Source organism: Balaenoptera acutorostrata, chromosome 17 (genome assembly GCF_949987535.1).
Source record: "Balaenoptera acutorostrata chromosome 17, mBalAcu1.1, whole genome shotgun sequence".
NCBI classification, from domain to species: Eukaryota; Metazoa; Chordata; class Mammalia; order Artiodactyla; family Balaenopteridae; genus Balaenoptera; species Balaenoptera acutorostrata.
Genome location: NC_080080.1, coordinates 32,953,494 through 32,973,433, shown reverse-complemented (window position 1 = coordinate 32,973,433; position 19,940 = coordinate 32,953,494). Strand labels below are relative to the sequence as shown.

Sequence of the window (19,940 nt, the reverse complement as noted above, 5' to 3'; positions counted from 1 at the left end):
TGTCCCTGCCTGTTCGCAGGATGGGAAGTTCTGATCAGCACTGATTCCTTTCCTCTCTCTCCCCCAAGCTACCAAATTCTGTCCATTCATCCTTCACAGCCTAAACAGACAGACAAGCAAAACAAACAAAGCCCTATGCTTTGTCTTTCCTTTCTAGTACTCAATCTGGTTGTGATGGTTCATTTTCTGTGTCAGTTTGGCTAGGCCACAGAACCCATTTGGTCAAACATGAATCTAGACGTTACTCTGAAGATGTGTTTAAGATGAGATGAACATTTAAGTCAGCAGGCTTTGAGGAAAGCAGATTATCCTCTCAAATGTGGGTGGGCCCTGTCCAATCAGTTGAAGGCCTTAAGAGAAAAAAGACTGAGGTCCTCTGAAGAAGAGGGAATTCGGCCTGCAATCCACCTTTGGACTCCAGCTGCAACATGAACTCTTCCCTGGGTCTCCAGCTGCCGGCCCACCCTGCAGATTTTAGACGAGCTGCCTCTACAATCAATCATGTGAATCAATTCCTTAAAATAAACCTCTCTCTCTCCACACACACACCCTATTGCTTCTGTTTTTCTGGAGAACCCTGACTAATACACTGTTCTACCTCCTAACTCAGCTCCCTGTTCCTGTGTTCACTCCCCTCCAGCCCACTCCAGTGATGCTCGCTGATTTTTTTGTAATGTTAATTTGCTCACAAAATTTGCTGGATTCCTACTGTTTATCAATGGATGGCTGTGTTTCCCAAATATCAGATGTTTTGTGTATCTTCACCATGTTTGACATGAGTTTTCAGTGTCTTGTCTATACAGTTACTTGTTTTAGATTTTTCTTTACACTGACCCTTCTCAGGGATGTTTGCATTTTGGCAGGAATGTGTGAATTTTTTTTCAACTTTTTATTTTTATTGGAGTATAGTTGATTAACAATATTGTGTTAGTTTCAGGTGTACAACAAAGTGATTCAGTTATACATATACATGTACCTATTCTTTTTCAAATTCTTTTCCCAATTAGGTTGTTACAGACTATTGAGCAGAGTTCCCTGTGCTATACAGTAGGTCCTTGTTTGTTATCCATTTAAAATATAGCAGTGTGTACATATCAATCCCAAACTCCCTAACTATCCCCCCCCTCCCCTCGCCCCTGGTAACCTTAAGTTCGTTCTCTAAGTCTGTGAGTCTGATTCTGTTTTGTAAATAAGTTCATTTGCGTCATTTTTTTTCAGAATTCTGCATATAAGCAATATATTATGATATTTCTCTTCTGCCATCTGACTTACTTCACTCAGTATGACAATCTCTAGGTCCATCCATGTTGCTGCAAATGGCATTATTCCATTCTTTTTAATGGCTGTATAATATTCCATTGTATATATGTAACACATCTTCTTTATCCATTCATCTGTTGATGGACATTTAAGTTGTTTCCATGTCTTGTCTATTGTAAATAGGGCTGCGATGAGTATTGGGGTGCAAGTATCCTTTCGGGCCATGTTTTTCTCCAGATTTATCCAGGAGTAGGATTGCAGGATCATATGGCAACTCTATTTTTAGTTTCTTAAGGAACCTCCATACTATTCTCCATAGTGGCTGCACCAATTTACAGGAATGTGTGAATGTTTACGATAAAAGCTCTTGCAGTCCCAATCAAAAAGTGAAGAGCAGTTTTGTGGAAGGGTTTTGAGCTTTCCTAATTCCCTGCCACCACTCAAGCTGGTCCTCTTGACTTGAAGCTAAATTTCTAAGATGGAAAGTCCCAGCAAGATTGAGACGTGTGGGACTTCCCTGGTGGTCCAGTGGTTAAGACTCCACGCTCCCAATGCAGGGGGCCTGGGTTTGATCCCTGGCTGGGGAACTAAGTTCCTGCATGCCGCAACTAAGAGCCTGCATACTGCAACTAAAGATTCCACATGCCGCGATAAAGATCCCACGTGCCACAACTAAGACCCAGTGCAGCCAAATAAATAAATACATATTACAAAAAAAAAAAAAAAAAGATTGAGACGCGTGACACAGATTACTACACCTCTCTTGAGTCATCAAGACAGAGGCGGCTCCTTCATGCAATTTGTCTCTTCAGCTGAGGTTGGGAGTGGAGACGGTGAATGTCTGGTCCCACCTCTGGGGGTAGGGATGGGGGTGGGGAGTATGAATAAAGGAAGAAGAGGAAGAGGGCAAGAGACCACCCAAGTTTTCGTAACTTACTCTCTGACGTTTGAAAATACCCTATTTCATTATTTTCTAGGATTGATTTCTGCAACATCTATTCTGAGAAAAATATTAGAAAGAAATATGTAGTTTCTTTGCATCTGTTATCCCCTTTGTCAATATTAAACGACTTAGTCACTTCTCTGGGGAATTAAAGAGGTTGATTCATGGCTATGTGACCCTCTTGTCACTTCTGGTTCCTTTTTCCATGATCTATATCAAGACTCAGAGCCCTAGGGAAGGGCATTTTTGCACTCAGAGAAGAACCTGAGAAGAGCCTGTAAGTAAACTTTCAGAATAATCTTGATTTTGAAATTGCTTTTTTTTTAATAAGAAAAAATTAAGTATTAGTAAATTGGAATAAACAGTTGAGACCAGAGGAAACTTTAAACCTCTGCCTCTATCCCCGACAGTTTACTTCCGTACAGAAATACCAGAAAGTCTTTGTTAACCTTGGCCTGAGGGATCTGAATCCCTCATCTCAGGGAGGACTGCAGCTTGAGCATCTTCTTAACAGAACAGCTGTGTGGACTTGGGCCATCCCTGGCTTTTGAAGAATTGATCTGTTAGCCAAGCCTCGGGTCGGGGAGAGGAGCAGGGCTGGCTCGGAAAGGCTGCCGGGCCTCACAGACAGTGCCATGCCGGACTGAATTTTTCTGTAGACCCTCCTCTGTTTACCCAGTAGCTCTCATTAATCTTTCCTTTCTCGTGTGAAGGTTGCTTTCAGAGAGGAAGGCGTTCGCTGGCTTTCCCAAGGCAAGAACGATGAAAACAAAATTATGAGGAATTCATTTCACCTCTTGGCACTGCTCGAGCTATTCTGGCAGGCTCAGAGAACACTGCGTTCCTGACCAACTTATAAGTTTGCAAGAGTTTTAAAAAAAGAAAGAAAGAAAAAGAGAAAAGGACACGAAACGCTCCATCCTCCTTTTGTCCCCCTTACGGGTGCTGGGCTTCTGCAAAATGCCAGCACCCAGAGTGGGCTCGGCCACTCTCCTTTGCCTTTATTTCCGAGACTGTGGGCTGGCAGGACCCAAGGGAGCTGTGGTCCCCAGAGGTGAAGTGACCTATCCAAGGTCACATGCAGGCCGGACCACAGGTCTCCTGTCTCCCTGCCCCGTGGTCTTTTTCTATCCCACTCTGCCCTTTCTCCAAATCCCCTTTAAAATGAGATTCCCATCAAGTCCTGAGGTCAATGAGAGGCTGATGTGTTAGACTAGGTTCCCACAGGGGATTAGCAGAGCGGGTCGGAGAAGCAGAGAAAGAGAACATGGGCAGTGGGGTGTATTTTCCCCCAGGCTGTCTGCAGACTGTATCTGGGCTGGTTGAGCATAAGCCATTGGCTTCTGCATGGGGAGCCGGGTCAGAAGGAGCTGGTCTCACTTACTGGAAATCTCAGGCTGTCAGACAAGGCGAGGGCTCCCCACTTGGGGAAGGAGGGGAGCAATAGGACCGCGTTGAGTTCCTTGTCCTCTGGGTCCTTCCCCAAAAAAGGCTGCATTGGTTTCTCCTGCACTTGCAAAAGCAATGATCCTGTGGGTTTCTGTTTGCCAGCGCCAGAGCGACACTGGTGACGTGCTTTTTCAATATCCCCCCAATCTTGAAGGCACCCAGGCTGGGCCACTTTTGAGGCTCTAGTTATTATTGTCACAGCTGCTGACTGGGCCTTGTATCTGAAGCAAAGGATGCGTTCTTTGCACCTCGAGAGTTCATCTGCGCTCAAAGGAATCACAGGACAACACAGGAATGTTCATCGCCCTGACTCCCCAACAAAGTGGGCGAACAGGGCTCTGGGGCTGGGGCTGTGGGCTGGGAGCCTGTGTCCTCCGTGCCAGGGCTTTTGCTGCTGCCACTGACATTTAACACCCCCCGGGGAAAACAATCAAATCCACTGTGTATGCACCTCACAGCCGGCGTTTTGCTGGCGTGCGCAGGTTGATGGAGAAGCCTGGCCGCTTCTGTTTCCCATGGCAGCAGCTCAGCTCTGCGTGAAAGCAGATAAGTGTGGGCTCAGGCTGGGTACACAGACCGCACAGTTCTGCGTGGCTCTGCGCTTGGACCAGGAGCTTCTCATCCCTGCCCCTGTTCCGTAACTCATTCCCTCCCACCCAGCCACACAAAAATTCCTTTCATCCCGTGAAAGAGAGATGGGTCCTTGGTGATATTCTCCTGTGAACTGCAGCTGTGGTTTCCTGGCCCCGGGTTGTGGCGCAAACTGGAGTTTAGGGATAAAGGCAGAAAAGTGGTAATTATTCTTGGGATATTGCCGTTGGTAAAAGCAAAAAAGCAGGTACACGGTCCTGGGGAGACACTGATGTTGAGATAAACATTATTGATAATGGAGGCACCGTAAAGAGAAACTGCAGGTTAAAGCGATCAGGTTAGCCTTTTAGCTGCTGCTGGAAGAAGCGATGGAGAGAGAGGGAAGGGCCCAATCCAGGAGAGCAAGAGAAGGGAATAAAATAGAGCTAGAGATCTTCGGGGAAAAAATATTCCCAAGGCATAGAGAAAAACCTCTATGCATGAGACTGGAATCTGGCCTACAGCATGATTTTAAAAGGTACCAGGGAACAAAAAGAGGGTAAGGTAATTCAGATGACTGGAGAAGGAGATGGAGAAGGGGAGGAGGAAGGCCAGGCAGAGAGAAGAGGAGGAAGTCACGTGAGGATTTCCCCAAACACCAAGGGTTGCAAACTGACAACCAGTAGCCAAAATCAGTGTCAGACTATTCAAAAATAATTTGAGCCAAACTTTTTTTTTTTTTTTTTTTAATCAGGAGATGCTACCCAAAGAAAATTAGATTTCTGGCTTCTCTTAAAAAAAAAAAATCAGAAAATCTGGTAACACTGGGTCTGTGTACAGCCTCGAAGAAAATCTGCTGGGCTGGACTCCTGCAACTTCAGCTGGGACATGGGCTCCCAGCCCCCCAGGACCCACTGCCCACACCCCTGCCCCCCAGAAAGTCTCTGTATCTCCTGATTTTCTTCACTCTTTACGGTGCCTGTCTGACCCCTGCAGGCATGTAAAGGCTCAGTGCTGCCCACACTGCCCTAATTTACCAGCAAAGGGAAAACCCCGACCCTAACCCCCAGCTCAGCCGAGAAGGTGGGGACCAACACTGAATGCTGCTCTCATCCCCTGACTCTGGGAGAGACGGTTCAGTTGAGAACGAATGCCTTGCAGCCTAGACCTCAGACCAGGATGGGCCTTACACCCGATGGAGATCTGTAGTCAGCTCTGGAGGGTTCAGTTAGGCTGTGCTGACAGAGGCGGTGGAGGACGCCCCATGCAGATGACAACGCGAGGAGAGTTTATACCTACAGTGTTGAATGGCATTTCAGGATTTGCGCATGATTGGGATTCTGGGAATATATTTCAACCAAATTTAGAAGCTACTCTATGAAGATCATGTTAAAGAGAGTCTGAGAAACTTGCCTATCCTGAACCCTCAGTGCCACGTAAATATGGGTTAGAATCCTGGCTCTTCTACTTACTCGCTGTGTGACTTTGGGCAAGTTACTGAACCTCTCTGAGCCCCAGTTTCCTCATCTAAAATATATCTATATAATCATACAGAGCTACTGTGAAAATTAGGAATAATGTATTTTGGATGCTGTAACAGTGGCCAGACGCTTGGTAACAACTTGGTAACTATTATCTATTATTATTACTATTTTGCTTGTCCACTTTTCTAATTATTTATTTTGTGATGCCTGAAGGCAAATTTGGTATGTGGGAAATTTTAACTCCGTTGCTTAGGAACTCTGGTAGGAATTTTAAAACAGGTTTCATGAAGAGTCAGAAGTGAGATGTTGATGTGATGGGAAATGTGTCACATTGTGGTAGAAAACTGGGGTCTCCCTCCCACTTCTGCCTCTAGTCTAGGACAGCCTCGGCCAGCCCAGTCGCCTCCTTGGATTTTCCTTTCCTCATCTGCGGAAACCAGCCGGCCAGGTGTTGCTCATCTAGAGCCGTGCCGTTCAGTAGATAGAAACCAGCCACGTGTGACTATTTAAATTTAAATGAATTAAAACTAAATAAAGTTAAAAATTCAACTCCTCAGTTGCACCAGCCCTCCTTGCTCAATTGTCACATCAGGCTAGTGCTGACCATGTTAGACAGCACAGATACAGAACGTTTCCATCACCGCTGAAAGTGCTATCAGACAGTCCTGAATTCTAGAGATTGCTACACAGTGCCTGGTCTTCAGATGACCAGCATCAGTACCGCCTGGGACTTGTTAGGAAAGCAAACTCTCAGGTGCCAGTCTAGACCTTTGAAATCAAAATCTGCATTTTGACAAGACTCCCCCAGTGATAACATCCTCAAGTTTAAGAAGCTCTGACCTATAATATTTCTTCCAGCCCTAAAAGTAAAATTTAAGAATCTGGGTATCTGCCTGAAAAAGTCTTTGAGAAAGGAATAAATAACGAGCTTGTCCAAATCCTGATTCCCTGATTTTTCTAAAAGGAAAGAACTGAGGCCGTCTGGAGAAAGAAAGACCAGCAGAATGACTGCACCTCTGCAGGAGCGAGAGGATAGAAATCAACAGACATCTAAAGGCAACGTGTCAAACATTAGTGCTGGGAAGGCGGTGCAATCCAGCTCCTGCCTCTGAGCCTCTCATCGTTGGGACATTGAAGCCTTGCCTAAAGAGCCTCAGAGGAGGGACGTTCTCAATTTGCTGTGGCAGCAAAGAAACAAGAAGAAACGGGTTGCATTTCCTAGGCACCTTATCTCCAGGTCATCTTAACGTGCTTGCCCAAGCTTCCCTCCTTAAACCTCACCAGGAAGGAGCTCAGGCAGGTCTTTTGTTCAAGTAGGGAAAATGAGGAACAGAGATTGGTGAAGAAATCAAGGTCACATTCAACAGTGAGAGGAAGGGCAGACTGGAACACCAGCCCTGAGCTTGTGGTCCAAACGTGCCTCTGTGGCTTGAGCTATAAAATAGGAGAGAAGGCATTTGGTCCTCTTGCTGCAGAAAGTTTTGATGTCTTTTGGTGACATGCTGTTTTCAGCACAAAAACAAAGGGGAATAATATTAGATCTGTTGCTTGTTAAGAAAACATGTGCCTCTTACAAGACAAAACTGCAGTAATATATCTTATTTGTTATTAGATTTTATTGCCGAAGGCTAAAATTTTAATGTATCCATAAATCTGTTTCTCACTTGCAGAGAAATCTCTTTATAAAGAACACACTGTACAAGGATGAAGGCAAGAGGAGGGAAAAATGAATCTAAAATCTGCATTATTAATTTTTTAGACAGCAAGCAACATGGTACCTCATAAAGGATATTAGAAAAAAATGAAACAGCTGGGATTTTTGATTTGCTGTAGAGAAAAATCTGCTGATTTGAGAAACATTCTTACAGGGTAAACTATTTTGATGCAAAAAAATGAGCAGATAGAAATGGATTTGTGATATACAAATCAGCTCTTAAACAGTCACTGGCAGAAAGTGTGATGTGTTTCCAGCAGATACAGTGAGCTGAGCATCCTGTCACATAACCCAGAGCCGTGGAATCTGGGCGTGGCTCAGGGGGCAGGGAGACCTGGTCTGAATTCTGCTATGCCACCTACTCTCCCTGTGATCGCTGACACATTTCAGCAAGCACTCTAAGCCTCGGCGTCCACTGTGTGAAAAGCAACCTCCAGAGGCTTTAGGGAGGATGCAGAGAGATGCTATATATAAAGTGCTCCTAGGACATAATAGACAATGATTATCTATTAGTGTACCAATTACTCAGATAACGGTTTGGGGTCAAATCCAAAGCCATACCGAAGAAAGCAAATGGGACACACCTAGGAGGAGAGGCAGCACCTCCCAATTTGCTGTCATGCTGGGCGTCCTGCCCACTGTCCGCCTGCTCACGGCTGACCGATCAAGTCCTCCGACCTACGCAATGAAGCAGGGCTGACTCGCACTGGCAAGGCTGGGGACAGTTCAGGAGCACAGGGGCTATCAGTGATTTCTGGGGCTCACAGAGGCATAGGAGTGGAGTTGGTGCGCAGGAGTACTGCCAACCTCCAGTTCTGAAAGGAAGCAAGCTTGCAGGAAAAAAGAACTCTGTTCTTTTGCTGGTCCCCACTCCAATGTCCATTTCTTCCAATTTCCTTTCCTCCAGATGGAGTAAGACTGCCTTCTTAGGGAGGATCTCGAATCTTCTATAAGGCCAGTCCCACATGGTAATGACCCTTCTTCAACACAGTGTCTCCCTGTATCTCTTCTCTGCACTGAACTTTACCATTCAGATTATGTGCAGGAGCTGCAAGCCCTCTATATTATTGCTGAAGATACTTCCACAGGTTTGTTCCTAACCTGCCTATTTCCCCATCTCATTTCTGTCCTACATTAACCCCATTCCGCCCGAACCCAAAAAGAGAGCCATTTCTTCCCTTCAGGTTGCTCAGTTCATGCCCTCCCGCCAGTGACTGGATACCTTTCTCACATTACCAGTGTAATTCACTGGCTCAAACAGTATTAAGCTACTCCATAAATCCAGCCCCAAAATATTTGATGTGAGAAGGGATTTATTTGAGAGTGTTTAAAAACTGATCAATGTCTTCGTTAAAATTCCATACATAGGGTATAATGCTCATTAGATATTTTCATGTCAATTAAGATAGCTCAAATTTATTTTGTATCATCCCAAATGAACCCAAGGCTCTCTGAGTGCATCACGCACCTAAATCTGCATGACTGACAGGGCAGTAGCAGCCCCATAGCACCTTCACTTTTGTTATGCCAGATCCGGGAAAAAAGAAAAGATGATTAACTTGGTGACAAAATATTCTCATTTTCCTTGTAAGATTCTCAGGAGAGAACTGCACTCAGAGGGTAGGAGCAAGGGAGGGAAGGCACAATGGTTACAGAGCTGAATACAATGGCCTCAGTCCAATGTCACGTTTAAGTTTGGATGCCTTTGGTTTGCTTTCTTGTCTGTAAACTTAGAGCACAAGGAAATAGATGACTGTCAGAAAGTGATCTTATATAATGCAGTTTGTTGAAATTTCAGCCTGTCCATCAACCTACGGTTTGTTTCAATTAATAAGACCCATGGCACAGGATTGCTGCTTTTATCAGTTAACAATCACTGTGCAAAAAAGCAGCACAGAATTCAGGGGCTCAAAGTAAATAAGCATTTCTTATTGCTCAAGTATCTGTGATCAGCTGGTGGCTGGGGCCTGGCTGGTCTAGGATGCCCCATTTCACGTATCCGGCAGTTGACTGGCTATTGGCTGAGTTGATGGAATAGACTGGTCATGTTCCTCTTGTCATTCAGCAGCCCAACCTGGTATGACATGATGAATGACCCCACCCCCCGAGCCCCAACCAAAGATGTCCATGTCCTAATGCCCAGAACCTATGACTATGTTACCTTTCATGGTAAAAGGAACTCTACATATGTGCTTGAGTTAAGGACCTTGAGATGGAGAGATTATCCTGGATTACTTGGGTGGCCCCAGTATAGTCACAGGGGTCCTTTGAAGAGGGAGGCAGGAAGATCAGAGTCATGAGAGAAGATATAAGGATGGAAGCAGAGGTCAGAAAGAAAAGAAGATGCAACATTGCTCTCTTTGAGATGGAGGAGAGTCCACAAGCCAAGGAATATAGGTGGCCTTTAGAAGCGGGAAAAGGCAAGCAAATGGATTTTCCCCTAGAACCTCCAGCCCTCTGCAGCCCTCTGGACCAGTTTTAGACTTCTGACCTCTAGAACTGTGAGAGAATAAATATGTGTTTCTGTAAGCCACTAAGTCTGTGGAAATTTGCTACAGCAGCAATAGAAGCTAATACACCTGGACTTGTCAACAAGTTAGTAGTAGGGTTCCAAGAGAGACAGGAGGGAATCATAGACTCGGGATAGGCATACTATTACTTCTGCCACATTCCATTGGCCGATGATGTCACAAGGCCATCCCAAATTCAAGGACTGGAGAAATAAACCCCATCATGTGATTCTATTTCTCTCACTTCTTGATGGGAGAAGCTGTAATGTCACTTTGCAAGGAGGTGTAGGAACTGAGCAGGACCCTGTGGGGCCTCCCCAGGGACAGACCCCGTGTCCCCCACCTCTTGTTTGTAGAAAAGCTTTAGCCTCGTAGGCCTCCCCCCCCAAGTCCAAAGAGCAAATTTAATGAGAAAAGTGAGAAAATGCAGAAACAAAGGAAAAGAGTCAAGTAAGACAAAATAATAAGAGTTTAGCCATAACACAAAGTCAAGGACTTTTAGTGCCTCCTCAAGGCTGTAGATAATAACCTGAACCATATCCTTGAGGTGTTTTGCAGACATTAAAACCCCCCACCAGGTGGAAGAAGTTAACTGCATGTGACAATAAGCATGTAGACGCCAGAGGGGTTGGAACGAGAGGTTGATGATGTTAATTCCCGAAACATCACACTGTTACCTCACCACCCACAATCAGAAGGATGTACCAAGCTGATCAGGCACCTGCAACCCTCTCCCTCACCTTGCCTTTAACAACCCTTCCCCGAAAGCCACTGCAGAGTTCAGGTCTCTTTTTTTTAAACCGTGTTTTTTTAATTGAAGTATAGTTAATTTACAGTGTTGTGTTAGCTTCAGGTGTACAGCAAAGTGACTCAGTTATGCATAAACATTTGTATATATATTCTTTTTCAGATTCTTTTCCATTATAGGTTATTACAAGACACTGAATATAGTTCCCTGTGCTGTAGAGTTGGTCCTTGTTGTTTACCTATTTTATACATAGCAGTTAATCCCAAAGTTTTAATTTAGCTCCCCCGCACCTCCCCATCTCATTATCCCCTCTGGTAACCATAAGTTTGTTTTCTATGTCTGTGAATCTACTTCTGTTTTGTAAATAAACTCATTTATATTGAGTTCGGGTCTTTTGAACACAAGCTGCCCGTTCTCCTTGCTTGGCCACACTGGGCACCTTGCAATAAACTCTGCACTTCCCTTCACCACAATCCAGTGTCAGTGGATTGGCGGCGAGTGGGCCCAAGTTTGGTTTAGTAATAGTGTAGAGACTGAGAAGGGTAAAAAATTACGGCCATTTTTTGTAATCAATCTATCATCGTGCCCTTTACAAAGTGACAGAGGACATTTAAACGCAACATCTGACCCTGTTTCTCTTTCATTTCCAGGGACACAGGGAGCATGGGTGTCTGGACCTCAGGCACCAATATCTTCCTCAGTCTTTGGAGGACGTATGTGTCTCCAAGGAGCCTTAGATGGATGGATTTCACCCAACATTTGGGCACTTGCTGTTTTGTTGCTTTCATTTCCGTGGGCCTCCTCTCTGGGGCCTTCTCCTGGCTTCTGTCCTCATTCGTAGTCTTCACCACCTCCTGGATGGTCACGTGTGCTCTGCTGTGCTGCTCCAAGCACGCACGGTGTTTCATTCTGCTCTTCTTCCTCTCGTGTGGCCTGCGTGAAGGCAGGAACGCTTTGATCACCGCTGGCACAGGGATAGTAATCTTTGGACACGTGGAAAATATTTTTCACAACTTTAAAGGTCTCCTGGACAGTATGACTTGCAACCTAAGGGCAAAGAGCTTTTCCATCCATTTTCCACTTTTGAAAAAATATATTGAAGCAATTCAGTGGATATACGGCCTTGCCACTCACCTAAGTCTATTTGATGACCTTGTTTCTTGGAACCAAACCCTGGAGGTCTCTCTTTTTAGTCCCAGCCAAGCCCTGGAGGCACAGCTCAATGACACTACAGACAGAGCCCTGCGTGTCTTGTACCAGGTAGTGACGGCGACAGAGGTGTTGTCTTCCCTGGGGCGGCAGCTATTTGCCCTCACAGGGCTTCTGCTGGTGCTACTTGGCACTGGCCTCTTCATGAGGCGATTTTTGGGCTCCTGTGGTTGGAAGTTTGAGAACATCTACATCACCAGCCAGTTTGTTCAGTTTGACGAGAGGGAGAGGCATGCACAGAGGCCCTGCGTCCTCCCGCTGAATAAGCAGGAAAGGAAGAAGTATGTCATCATCCCATCTTTCTGGCTGACTCCTAAAGACAGGAAAAACCTGGGGCTGTTTTTCCTCCCGGTGCTTACCCATCTCTACATCTGGGTGTTGTTTGCAGCCATAGATTATCTGCTGTATTGGCTCATCTTCTCCGTCAGCAAACATTTCCAAAGCTTGCCAGGGCTTGAGGTTCGCTTGAAGCTGCACAGAGAGGTAGGTGCTCGCAGGCCCGTCTCACTGTGTATCCCAGCTGTTTGCTGTGTGTTTGCAAAAGATCGTGAACTTCCCAAGGCAGGGCAGTGTCTTATTCCCCTCTGGATCCTCAGTGCCTGGCACGGAGCCTGGCATGTAGGAAGAACACCCAAAATGTTGGTTAGATTGAGTTGAAACCCCAGTGTTAGAGTATGAGAACACTCTGAACATTTTTGATCACTGTATTAGTTTCCTGTGGCAGCCGTACTGCAACAGAGGAGACCATGGTTTTTGTTCATCCCATCTTTTCTCTATTCCATTTTTCCCTGTGGAAATTTATGATTATGTAGACATTTCAGAGGATCTGGATACTGTCAGATACTTGTCTTATTTGTTTTTAAACGTAGCGTTCTGTGCTAGGTGGAACGTGCACATGTGTGTCTAGTGTGTGCCTCTGTGTGCATGTGTACACGTAGTGTGTGTAGTTGTATGTGCGTACATGTGCACGTATGTGTGTGTGTGTGAATGTCATGCACGCTGGGTGTTTTGCACTAGCCTGGGCTGGTGAACACGCCATCTACTGTTTCCATATGTCTGATTTTCCCTCCTCTTTATCGAGCTACAATAGATTGTGCCTCTGCTGGGGCAATCTCAGAGCGGAAGGGCAGAAGGGGACCTGGAAACCCTCCTTTGAAAGCCCATTTGCTCCTGCTGCATCCACACTCTCCCTCCCCTTTTCTCCTGGCTCGGCAGGTACTGTCTGGCCCCTGCCCCGCCTAATCCTGGGCTGCTTCTCAGAGTTGATTACTCTGAGCCCTCTGCTTCCTCTGAAGTCTTCAGTTAATTACAAGAACCCTCCGTTGCTCTACATATCTGGAGGAGGGTGGATAATGGAAACAGTGTTTCAAATGAAAGCCGAACAAGATTTTCAGCCAGGCTTGATCCGGGGCAGCGACTGGTAAAAGGGCTTCTCTCCTCCTCTCCCCCATAGTGCATGCCCCTCCTGTAGTCCCTTTTTTGATCTTCCCCTCTCAGTTCTTCCTCTCCTTCTTTATCTTTTTGCTCCTCTCTCATCTATTTCTCTCTGAGCCAAAACCCATGCCTGTTTTGTGAATTCTCACTGTTTTAGATAGACGGGGGGGAGAAAAGCAAGTCTGCCTTCCAAAAAAGGCCCAGAAGCTTTCCAATGACAATGTCCTGGCAAATACATTTTGGGGTGTTGCTGGGTCCTGGGGATGCAAAGTTGTCTAGACCGTGATGGCTGCCATCGAGGGGCTCACGTCCTGGCGGGGGAGGCCACCACGTACGCTCACAGTGACAGCAGGGTGGTGGGCGCAGAACAGATGCGAGCACGAGACTGCTGTGGGAGCTCGTCTCAAACTCTCTCCTGCCGAGCCTGGGAGGCTGTGCCACCAGCAGCCGGCTTCCATGTAACTGGCAGTGCCCTGCCCTTATCCCACGATGCCCTTGGAGGTTCCTGGTCTCTCCATTGCAGCAGATTTGCAAAGGAGAAGTCAAGCAAGAAAAGAAACATTGGCTCAAGGTTTCTCCCACTTTTATACAATTTTAAATAAAGAAGAAAAGTGGGAAATGACGTGAATAGACCTGGCTGGATGGGTGGACACTGTAAGTAAAAATAGCTACAGTCGCTACTTATTGAGCACCTACTATGTGCCCAGCACTGGTCTGCATTAACTTTTCAGGACTGTCTGATACCAGAGTGAATCTTCCATCCATTACTCCATACCATCTTGGCAAATTGTTTACTTGAGAGAGGCAAACACATTTTAAAACATTGGGGTACCATTTAGTACATTGCTTGGTATTTTGAGAGTTTGTTACCCTCCACCAAGCCCGTACAGAAGTGTTGACAACCTTTCTGAAGCCCTGACTCCCAGCTGCAAAATCCCCGGTTAGATTCCTAGACTAAATAACTTCTTCCCAGACCGGATACCCGCTGCTTTCTTATTGCAGGATTTCTCATCACTGACTCAATCGATGTGTTTGTTTCTTCAACAGTATTGAAAAGAATGCATTCCTCTGCTCTGGGGACTGAATATATCGTAGGTGAACTGTCTTTTTAATAAGAGAAAAGGAGAGGCAACACAAATGCTTTCTACTGCTTAGCCACAGTACTGGGGAAATTGCAGATCTGACTTGACATTTGTGTAGAAGTCCCAGGTTTTGGGGTTTCCAGATTTTTCACAGGTATTGGGGTAAATCGAAGGTGCGCGGTGTTCTCTGGGTGTGATTGGGTTCTTTTCAGAAGTCATTTTCCTCCTCTGGGCCCCAGGGCTCTAGGGTGTTGGGGTGATAATAACTTACTAAGTACTCCAGTCTGTAACGTTAATGCTCCATCCCCAAGGTGCTTAATTTACACTGGGAGTAGTTTATTCATGGGCAGGATCTGGTCCATTAATTCCTGTTTTACCAAATCGGAAAACAAATCCACCAAGAGAGTATATGGCTTTCTCAGGTCAGGGAAAAGTAAGAGCTGAATCAGCACACACTTCTGCTGGTGGCTTGGCTGGGTGGCTCAATGTCATCTGCCCTCTGGGTCAGTTTGTTGAGAGCAACTGGCTTATTCTCTTGCCTTCAAGCAGGGAGGAATGCACCCCTCCTATCATCTAAGAGAGATGCGAAAATGTCCTATTTTGAGACCTCTATAAGTAGGATTTTAGAGCCACTTTCAGTAAATATACTCTTCTTTGTATTCTTGCATCAAGAATAATTCCACCACCCCACCCCCGCCACCTCAAGCTCTAGAAGGATGACTTAGAACATAATTTAATGCCTCCACATCTTTATGACCTTGTGGTCTGCTGACGAGGTGTTTGTCGAGATGGAGAGGCTATGACTGGGTCTTGAGGGGCTCTGTTACAAAAAAAACTTCTCCCCCAGTTGAGGGAAAACCATCTTTCATTAGTTCCACATGCTCTGAAGTGTAGAAACAGGTGTTCCATAAAAATGAGTTATGCGGTCAAAATTAATAGGAGAATCGTTGGCTGAAGTTAAGAGAATTTCTGTGCTTTCTTCTCAGCACCTTCAACAGTCTCATGGCCATCGTGACTCTCTAAAGAAAGGACAGAACAAACAAACTTATCTGATATCCTTCTCTCAAGGAAATCTATATTTCCACAATCCCACTTTGGAAAACTCTGCAATGGCTACAACTAAAATTCATCCCTTCTCCTTTATTCCAATCATAGCACATAAAAGGAGCTGGGATAGCCCCTTCAGCCAAAGCTCCCTGCATATTTTAAGATAAATGTTACATGCTACGGGGCAGTATTGAGAAAGACAAGGACAGAGTATGAAAATGGCATGGATCTTGATGATTTTATTCTTTCATTTTAGAAACAAGAAGCTCAAGACATCATCCATGATTCTTCATTTAATATATCTCTATTTGAACCCAGTTGCCTCCCTAAACCAAAGCTACTTCTGTCTAAGACCTGGATTCCTCTCAGTTTTATTCTTGTGATACTAGTGATGCTAGGACTGTTGTCCTCCATCCTGATGCAACTTAAAATCCTGGTGTCAGCATCCTTCTACCCAAGTGTGCAGAGGGAGCGCATCCAATACCTACATGCGAAGCTACTGAAGAAAAGATCAAAGCAGCCAGTGGGAGAAGTAAAAAGGAAACTGAGTCTGTACTTTACAAAGGTAAAGCCAAAATAGGGTTATAACCTGTAATTAGGGAAATTTTGAGTTTGAAGGGCAAATGGAATTTCAAAGCACTCTTCAACTTTACATTAGGGCTTATATCCCCAGCAACAGATAGGACACTGTTTCGGGGGGGGGGATGGGTGGGCAGTGACAGGGAACAGAGGTACATGGCTAAGTCCAGAAGACTCTACAGCAATGCCAGTCCAGAGGATTCTACAAGATAGCCTTCAAAACACTGATTTCAAGTGAGTACGTTCGGTCATATTGTAGAAAAGTTACTGGGAAGGCCCTAATGGCTGTTAAAGAACAATACCCAGTCAGAGTTACTTTACCGGGATAAATAAATAACAGAAGGGAAGTATCTACTACAGCTTGGTAAACTCCAAAGAATTTGCTCATTCTCTGGCATTAAAAAATATATATGATGGGGGCTTCCCTGGTGGCGCAGTGGTTGAGAATCTGCCTGCTAATGCAGGGGACACGGGTTCGAGCCCTGGTCTGGGAAGATCCCACATGCCACGGAGCAGCTGGGCCCGTGAGCCACAACTACTGAGCCTGCGCGTCTGGAGCCTGTGCCCCGCAACGGGAGGGGCCGCGATAGTGAGAGGCCCGCGCACCGCGATGAAAATGTGGTCCCCGCACCGCGATGAAGAGTGGCCCCCGCTTGCCGCAACTAGAGAAAGCCCTCGCACGAACCGAAGACCCAACACAGCCAAAAATAAAATAATAAATAAATAAATAAAGTAGCTATAAAAAAAAATTAAAAAAAAACTGCTCTGCTCTTGAGGATCATCCTTATAAAAAATATATATATATATGATAACATAATGACTTTCATACACATATAAAATGAACACTTGTCAAAGATTTTATTCAACGTATTAAAGACGGAACAGTAAGAAACTCCAACCAATTCAAAGAACAATTGAAATCACACATATATACAGGCCATCGTGAATACCAAAATGAATTTGCTTAATAGATACAAAACCGGCTTCTTCCACAAGGGAGGATGGGAGGATCAATTGTACTCTGCAGGGTGAAATTCATTTGCATGTTCATAGACAAGAATCATTTGCATTGTTGCCATCAGCTATCTACAACTTATAGAACTGGAAAATAGTTCATAGACAGTGAAAGACCAAAATAATCCCTAAGGATAAGATTTTCTGGCCATTTCAAAGTCTTGTGAAAAGTTTGTGTCAGTGGCATTTGAAATGACTCTAATGCTCATTCATCCAGCTTCGTGTTTTTCAGATTCATTTCTGGCTTCCAGTCCTGAAAATGATTGGGAGGAAACAAATGGACATTGCCAGTGAAGAGAGCCCGTGAGAGGCCCCATGCAGCTCCTCAGCCACGCTGCTCCAGCAATTCTCCTTAAGTCTCCTGATGGTGACCCTTACTCACGCCCAGCAACAGAGAACTGCACTGCACGGTCCTTCAGCGGTTTGAGTTTGCAGGGCCAAGCTACTTTTTTCCATAAGGGCCAAAGGGCTACCAGATAAATTGTTGTGTTGTCTGTCTCGCAAACAGGGCACATGATCTGGACTGTATCTCAGTGTAACACGACTAGAACCAGGCCCTTCGAGGAGAGTCTCAGCATAGAGTAATATTCAAAGAAAAAAATTGGAAAAAATCAAAATCTCTACTGCAGGCTCACAAACAAATATCAAGGAGAACATACATGTATGATGTCAGCAAAATATCTTTAAATGCTTCAGTCCCTCCTCTGCCCTTCTTAATATCCTTCATAGCTATTTCCTACCCACAACTGTCTGGCCTCCCCCTGCCCCCTTATTCAAGAACTCTTTCCAAAACCCATCTCCAGCAGCTAATTTCTTCTCACCACCTGCTCTGCTCCTATCCTCTACTTTCCTGGATCTCTTTTGTTTTTCCTCTTCTACCAAGTCCTCTAGCCACATTTATTTAGAGAACACATTTATTAAAATCATCTGAGAGGCTTCCTACAATGTGCATCTTGGGCCTCTTTTTCACTATAATCAATGTACACTCTATAGTACAGGGGCCTATTTCCCCTATATTCAAAATACCTAAGAGGGAAAAAATACTGATTCTATTATCTCTAAAGTGCCAGAATGGGAAGAAATGAAGAAACATTAAAATTTTAAAACAATTTTTTAACTTTTCATTTTGAAAATGTTTCAGCCTTACAAAAAAGTTGCAAAATAGTAAGTACAGCGTTCCAGGTAAATACACTGAAAAACGCATAATCTACAAAACTCATTGGATTTTCACCAATTGTCCCACTAATATCCTACTAATGTCCCAAGGGCTAGTCCTTGATCTAATCCAGGCTCATGCATTGCATTTGGCTGTCATGGTTCCTTAGTCTCGTCCAGTCAGGGACAGTTCCTCAGTCTGTCTTTCTTTTTTTTTTCATGACCTTGACATTTCTGAGGAGTGCTGCCAGTTATTTTGTAAAATGTCCTTTGCTTTGCATTTGTCTGATGTTTCCTTATAAGTAAACCCAGGTAATGTATTTTTGGGCAACAATACTACAGAAGTGCTGACATGCTCTTCTCAATGCATGAGATCAGGGGTATGTGATGTTAATATGTCTCATTACTGGTGAGGTTACCTTTCTTCACTTAGTTAAGATGGGGTCCACAGATTCTTCCACTGTTGACGTTACTATTTTCCTTTTGGAATGAATAAGTGTATTGTGGGAAATACCTTCAGACTATGCAAACATCCTGTTTCTCATCATACATTTACCCTCTAATTTTAGCATCCATGGTTGCAAAACTGTGCCAACCAAATAGTGATTTTCTATTTTAATAATATCTTCTACATTTTAAAATTGAAATTCTACACTCTCCCCAGAATGAAACATTTTTTCAAAGACCAAATTTTGTTTTGGGCACCTGAGTAGGCATTTTACACATATGGTCTCATTTATGTTTCATGACAATCCTGTGAGGTAGGTAGTATTATTTCTATTTTATAGATGGGTAAACTCACCCTCAAAGACCCTGACTTAGCTGGCCTGGGCTGGGGCCTGGGCACTGGCACGTTTAAAGCTCCCAGGTGATTCTAATAGTTGGCCAGCACTGAGAACCATCATTCCAGGAAGTTTTACTGAATTGCAGGTCTTTCAACACAGGTCTTCAGTGGTGAAATTTCTCTAGCAGAAGGAGCCTACATTAGAAATCTGAGTCAGCATTTCCCAAAGTGTGTTCCTCAGACCACTAATCCTTTAGTTGTTCCATAAAAGTTATATGATGTCAATAAATCCACACCATCTGCCTTCCAACCTTGAAGATTCATAATGCATGTTGGCATAATTTTAAAACTTTGAGAAACCCTATAATAAAGAAATCTCATTTAACCTTGTTTCACCCAAAATTTTCTCAAATTATTAAACCATGGAACAATTTTACCTGTAATAACTGTTAACAGCACATAGGACCAGTTCTACAGCCCATACTCTGGTAAATACTGATATAATTGGCATAACTTTCAACCAAAAAAGATCTGAGAAGGTGAAGATGAATTTTTAGTTTTGGCTTATTTAAATATTCTGATGATTTTATGCTTTACTGTGTTTTCTAAACAGAACAAAACTGTGTTTATTAAAATTATATATTAATAAACTAATACAATATGTGATTTTTTTTTTTACTCATTTTGCACTTATTCCTCCTACAGAGAAGGGATCTTCTCCACATTAACTAGGCAAAGAATCAACTGCTCAAGTTAGAATGCACCCTCTCACCATACACAAAAATAAACTCTAAATGGCTTAAAGACTTAAACATAAGGCATGACACCATAAAACTCCTAGAAGAGATCATAGGCAAAACATTCTCTGACATAAATTGTACCAATGTTTTCTTAGGTCAGTCTCCCAAGGCAATAGAAATAAAAACAAAAATAAACAAATGGGACCTAATCAAACTTA

At 44.2% G+C, this 19,940-nt stretch overlaps 2 protein-coding genes across 2 annotated transcripts in view; one reads left to right on the top strand and one right to left on the bottom strand.

Moving 5' to 3' along the window:
- Nucleotides 1–11,341: 11,341 nt before the first annotated feature.
- DCSTAMP (dendrocyte expressed seven transmembrane protein) lies at nucleotides 11,342–17,415 on the top strand. The gene is made up of 3 exons (XM_007188756.3): nucleotides 11,342–12,370; nucleotides 15,707–16,015; nucleotides 17,276–17,415. Exons 1-3 carry the CDS (start codon nucleotides 11,342–11,344, stop codon nucleotides 17,348–17,350), a joined length of 1,413 nt encoding a protein of 470 aa, XP_007188818.1. The 3' UTR covers nucleotides 17,351–17,415.
- The window catches only part of DPYS (dihydropyrimidinase), a 111,444-nt gene continuing 106,644 nt past the window's right edge, over nucleotides 15,141–19,940 (bottom strand). The window contains exon 10 of the mRNA XM_057531967.1: nucleotides 15,141–15,422. The gene's annotated coding sequence lies outside the window, so the exon portion shown is untranslated. The remainder of the gene's footprint in view (nucleotides 15,423–19,940) is intronic.